This window comes from Lemur catta, chromosome 21 (genome assembly GCF_020740605.2).
Source record: "Lemur catta isolate mLemCat1 chromosome 21, mLemCat1.pri, whole genome shotgun sequence".
Classification (NCBI taxonomy): Eukaryota; Metazoa; Chordata; class Mammalia; order Primates; family Lemuridae; genus Lemur; species Lemur catta.
In genome coordinates, this window is record NC_059148.1 from 7,503,552 (window position 1) to 7,509,249 (window position 5,698).

Consider the following 5,698-nt stretch of genomic DNA (forward strand, 5'->3'; position numbering starts at 1 on the left):
CGTCATCGTGAGAGTGTTTTTAACCAAGTAGGGACGTGTTCACAATATCATGGGAAGTGGAAAAGAGGGATCCAGAATCACTCTGTGATTTTAAGTGGAAAAGTGTATCAACTTGTTGCAAAATGCAGCGTGCAGAGAAGGAAGGGATGGGGGAAAGAAGGAAAGAAGGTGGACAGAAAGGCCACAGAAGCAGCAGGCGTGAGGGTGGAGGGGATGGAGGGGGTGGCAGGCTGCTTCTGGCCCTTGGGGACACTGCTGCCCTTTTATCAGGGCCATGGCAGGCCTCCCCTGGGCTCCTGGGGGGCCCTGGACTGAGCAGAGACCAGAGACCACCACCCAGGGTGGTCCTTGAAGGGGTGAGGGGGCTACAGGACCCTAGGGCTCTGCCCATCAGAGCTCCCTGCCCCCTACTCCCCTACCTGCTAGGGAAGTGAAAGCCACAGCGCCTTCCAGTTTTGACAAGTAGCCAGTGACACCGGCGCAGAGAGATGGGCCTGAGGTCAGAGGAGAGGTGAAGGTCAAGGGAGCCGGGGAGGAGGCCTCAGGGACCTGGAGGGTGCTCGGGAATGGCAGGAGGGCCCTGGGACTGGCATGAGCCTCCCCTGCAACCTCACAGCCTACACCACGGAGAGCTTCATTGGCAGTGGGGAAACTAAGGCGGAGAGGCCAGCTCCCTAGTCCAGAAGGTGCCCCGTGTGTAGGGGCCAGGCTGACTCCACGCCCGCTCATGACCACGAAGAATAAGCGAGCAGCACGCACTGCGGCACCTGTCGCACCGTCACTGCCGCCCGTGCCCCCACACGGGTGCCCCAGCCACCCAGGGCAGTGGTCAGTGACCCGGGAGCACCCACGCTGCTGCCCTCCCGCCTGCAGGAGCTCAGTCATGCCAGGAAACGGCACTGGGCCATGCTTGGTGCCTAGAGGCTCTGCGAACATCTGCCGAGGAGGGAAACATCCTTAACCGTTTCAAAGCCGAAAGGCAGAGGAAACACTGTCCTGCACTTCCTCTAACATGAAATCTGCTCACTAGGAGATCCCCAGGAATCAGGAGCCTAAATTTAGATTATCCTTGGAAGGTCAGCGGATCACCCTGGGGCAGGGTCAGCCAGCAGCTGCTCAAGATAAACGTGGCTTTTCTGCAGACTCAGGCCTTTCCCTCACACAATTAATGAGATCCTGCTGTACTTCCCCTGGGAAGCGGAACAATAGCCGTGGGTGAGCAGGTGGCCTTGGCCAGCGCTCTGCCCCAGGGGCCCCTCACCAGAGACCAGGGATGTCCCTGCGCAGTCAGGACACCTCTGACCTCGGCCTGCAGGCCCTGCTCCAGCCACGCGGCCACTTCTGCCCCTCGGACTTGGAGCCCCTTTCCACCTCGGGGATCTTACACCGGCTGTTGCTTCTGCTCTGCCTGGAACTTCTTCCCTGGCTCCCTGCTGAACTGTCACCTCCTCAGAGAGGCCTTGGTCACTCTTTCCTGCCCTCACTGGTGGGCAGGTTACTGTCGGCTCCGCAAGGGCAGGAGCTGCCTGTGCTGTGTGCTCTGCCTGGAGGCGTGCTCGCCGCACAGCAGGTGGTCCGCGAGTGGAAGGAAAGGTGTCACCCCCTGGGTCTGGCTGGGCCACCCAGAGTCCACTCCCAATCTGGGTGGGTTTGGGGAGGGCGGGAGTGTCAGCCCTGGTTGTCCTGTCAGGGCCTCTCTACAAGTGGCTCTGGCTCCTGTGGTCATGTTGGGGTAGAAATCAGATTGTGATAGGTGGAACCTGAGGCTCCTCTCCCAGGTCCCTGAGACATTGTGCAGCTGTTGTCAGCGAGGCGTGAGCTTGCTGGGGCCACCCTCAGGTGCCAGCCAGGCTGGGGAAAGGCCCACAATGGTGGAGAGAAAGACAGGCAGGAGGTGAGGTGGGGAGCCTCGGGCTGGCTACGGCCCCACGCTGGCTGGAGAGGCAGCAGGCAGCCTCTTACCTGGGACAGATGCAAAAGATGGCCATCGTGGTGAGGCTTATTCCTGGATACCAGTGGAAAAACCAAGTGAGAAAAACCAACAAGCAAATGCACAGTTCCAGTTTGGGCCTCTGGGAGCAATGCTGGGGGACAGGGCAGTAAGGTGTCTTAGGAAGTGATCTCGGCAACACAACTTAGAAGACGAGCAGGAGCCAACCTAGGGACATGCACTGCAGGCAGAATAGGCCACGGTGAGAGACAGGCCAGTTAGAGGAAGGTGAATCTGGTTGAAGCATGTGTGTTGTGAGGGTCACGCACCAGCCAGTCCCAGCACAGGCAGGTGCACACCGATCTGGGGTGCTCTGGGAGTTAGTTCTCTGTCCATGGGCAATGTGAGCCTTGGAGGGCTTTAGGCAGGGTGTAACCCAGGAGAGGGGCCCACCAGGGTGCCCCAGTGGGCAAGGGCGGAGCCTGGATGACGTGAGGAGCCTGCAGCAGTCATTCAGGGAGGATGGCGGCATGGATGGTGGGGGACCTTGGGAAGGTCCCTGGACTCAGGCCAGGGTGGAGCACGATTCAGAGGGTGGGGTGGGTGGTCCAGCTGGGCTCCTGGAGTGGACAGGGGAGGGGACGTCCAGGAGGGTCTGCAGAGAGAAAGGGCAGTGGCCCACGGGTCTGCAGCAAGGGGAAGGCAGGGAGTGAGGTGGTGCCTGGGAGGAGGCTGTGGTCCTCGGAGCCCTGGCTGGGGCGGGGAGGGCCGCAGGGGGCAAGTCTCTTCCCCTGGCCCTGGCCCCAGGCGCAGCAAGCTTGCAGCCAGTCCCTTTCCAGGCTGGATGAGGGAGAAGGAACCGGGTGGGAGGGGAGATTTATCAAAGCCCCCATGTCTGCGAAGGCCACACTTTCTCCATGGAGCGCCCTGTCCAGTGGGGCTGAGCACTTTGGACCAGATGAAAGGACGGGGTGTCCAGTGGCCTCAGTCCAGGGCTGGGAACAAAGGGGTTGGTGCCCCGTGGGCTTGTGGGCCTCAGGGCCTGGTGCCCCCACCTGAGCCTTAGTGGGGCTGGAGTGTCCATCCCAGCGGACCTTTCGAGAAATGGCTGGGCCATTGTGCAGAAGAATGGCCGGAAATCCCGCGCCTCCCTCCTCCAGCAAGAATGGGGGCTCTTCCTCCTGGCCAGGAAACTCCAAGTTGGCTTCCGGAGGGCGGCCTGGGGGCTGGGGTGCCAGGGGCACCATTGCTGCTGGTGGGAGGGTAGGGCACAGCATCTCATGTCCCTTTGTGTCTCTCCGGTCTGAGGGCCAGAGCAGGCCGCCAAGCCTGGGGCCACAGTGCCCCTGGGAGCACAGCCTGCGAGCTGCTCACTGGGCCCCCAAAGATGCGGGGTGGGCAGCAGTGCAGGAAGAGGAGCGGCTGAGCGGTCTGGGAAACCCTGCCGCGGGGGAGAAGGTCTCCAGGCAGTGGAAAGGCCCCTGTGTTGGAAGGAGGCTCCAGGGAGGCGGTGGATGCTGTGGGCGCTGAGGCCGGGCCCCTGGGCCCCGACCCTGCCCCGGCATCTCGCCTGGATGGAGCAGGGGAGGCAGTGCCGGACTCGGAAGGGGACCTGGAGTGAGCGAGTGACCGAGAGGATTCCAGGTCGGACTTCCTGGAGAAAGGCTCAGCTGTGCGCCACGAGAGCTCCCCCAGGCAGGCCTCCCCGCAGCGGTGACGGGGTGGGGACTCCCGCAGACCCTGGTCAGGGAAGAGTGGAGGTGGCCCGGATGGAAGGGGCCATCGGTCGGGGATTTGGGGGTGGAGGGTGCAGGCCGAGGGTGGCCAAAGCGGTTGGGCCGGGAGATGCAGGGAGGTGGCTCGCGAAGCGCGCCCCAGGCCAGCCGGGAATGCGCTCAGCGGCGCCTGGGACAACTGCGGGTGGGGTTGGGGCGCGGCCGAGCGGGGAGGGTCCTGCGCGCTCAGCTACCCCCACGCGCTGTTTTGCCCCAACTCCGGCCTCCGGGGAGCCTGTGATTGGCTGTGGAACGACGGCCTGCACGCGGATTGGCTGCTTCCGGCCGGGGGGCCGGGCCTGGGGCGCGGAGTCCGCCCCCCGAGCCTTCAAGTAGAGAGCCCCCCGGAGGCGCCCGCAGACCTGAGGCGGTGCTACAGTCCCGCGGGGCGAGCGGGTGTAAAGGCACCAGGGCGCGCGCCGAGCCGCACGGCCCAGGCAGCGCCGCGCCCGCCAGGAGGCCTGCAGCCATGGGGTCGGCAGCCTTGGAGATCCTGGGCCTGGTACTGTGCCTGGTGGGCTGGGTGGGCCTGATCCTGGCGTGCGGGCTGCCCATGTGGCAGGTGACCGCCTTCCTGGACCACAACATCGTGACGGCGCAAACCACCTGGAAGGGGCTGTGGATGTCGTGCGTGGTGCAGAGCACTGGCCACATGCAGTGCAAGGTGTACGACTCGGTGCTGGCGCTGAGCACCGAGGTGCAGGCGGCGCGGGCGCTCACCGTGAGCGCCGTGCTGCTGGCGCTCGTCGCGCTCTTCGTGACCCTGGCGGGCGCGCAGTGCACCACCTGCGTGGCCCAGGGCCCGGGCAAGGCGCGCGTGGCCCTCACGGGCGGCGCGCTCTACGCGCTCTGCGGGCTGCTGGCGCTCGTGCCGCTCTGCTGGTTCGCCAACATCGTGGTCCGCGAGTTTTACGACCCGACGGTGCCCGTGTCGCAGAAGTACGAGCTGGGCGCGGCGCTGTACATCGGCTGGGCCGCCTCGGCGCTGCTCATGTGCGGCGGCGGGCTGGTGTGCTGCGGCGCCTGGGTCTGCGCCGGCGGCCCCGACCTCAGCTTTCCCGTCAAGTACTCGGCGCCGCGGCGGCCCACGGCCAGCGGCGACTACGACAAGAAGAACTACGTCTGAGGGCGCCGGGCACGGCGGGGCCCTTCCCGCCAGCCACGCCCGCGAGCCGGCGGAGCTGCCTCGGAGCCCCGCATAGCCTGTGGCCTCCGCAGGGGCGCGCCGCGCACAGTCTCCGCGCGACGACCGGCTTTGCGCACGGACGCAACCTGTGGACCGACTCCTGCACGCACCCGCAGGCTGGCCTCTCCCGCCGCCAGCGGCCAGGCCCTGCCCTGACCAGACGACACGCACTCGTGAGGACTTGGTCAGTTTCCTTCTCTGTGCGCCCTGCTGGGATTCCATGGGCAGAGCGGTCATCAGACTGAAGATGCCACTTCCTTCCCTGGCGCTTGGGGGTCTTGGCTGCTGCCTAACTCCCCAGTGGCTCCTGCTGAGTCCAGAGGGCGATGGGGAGCCCAGGGCCCCAGCCTGGGCTGCTGGAGGGATGTGTACAGCTGGCCTTGCCCTGTCAGCGGGGCCTGTCAGAGGACCAACGGACTGGCCCAAGGGACCAACTTCCCTGTCTCATCCCAGCAGCTCCCCAGGCAAGGCTTGTGGGCACCAGAGCGTGGAGCTGGGGCCTGCCCTCCTGTGCGGCTTGTGGGGTGGGAGTGGGAGGTTAAGAATTTGCTTAGTAAATGGTTTGAATACTCTCCCACCTGTGTCCTGTTCTCTGTCCAGTCACCTCCTGTCCACCCTCTGCTGACTCCTCCTGGGCTGGCCCCTGGGGCCCATGGCCTTTTCCCGAGTCCCCTCTGCCACCCTGCCACTTTCCCACCTGGTGGGAGATACAGCCAGATTGCCAATTGCCACTCAGGAAGGTGAGGTCAGCAGTAGAGTCACTACTGAGTCACAGGGCCAGGCTGGGGCAGGGGTGGGGCTAGAGGC

At 64.8% G+C, this 5,698-nt stretch overlaps 1 protein-coding gene across 1 annotated transcript; it reads left to right on the forward strand.

Moving 5' to 3' along the window:
• Positions 1-4,091: 4,091 nt before the first annotated feature.
• CLDN5 (claudin 5) lies at positions 4,092-5,465 on the forward strand. Its single transcript, XM_045535181.1, has one exon. The coding sequence runs from the start codon at positions 4,175-4,177 to the stop codon at positions 4,829-4,831; it is 657 nt and encodes a 218-aa protein (XP_045391137.1). The 5' UTR covers positions 4,092-4,174; the 3' UTR covers positions 4,832-5,465.
• Positions 5,466-5,698: the final 233 nt, after the last annotated feature.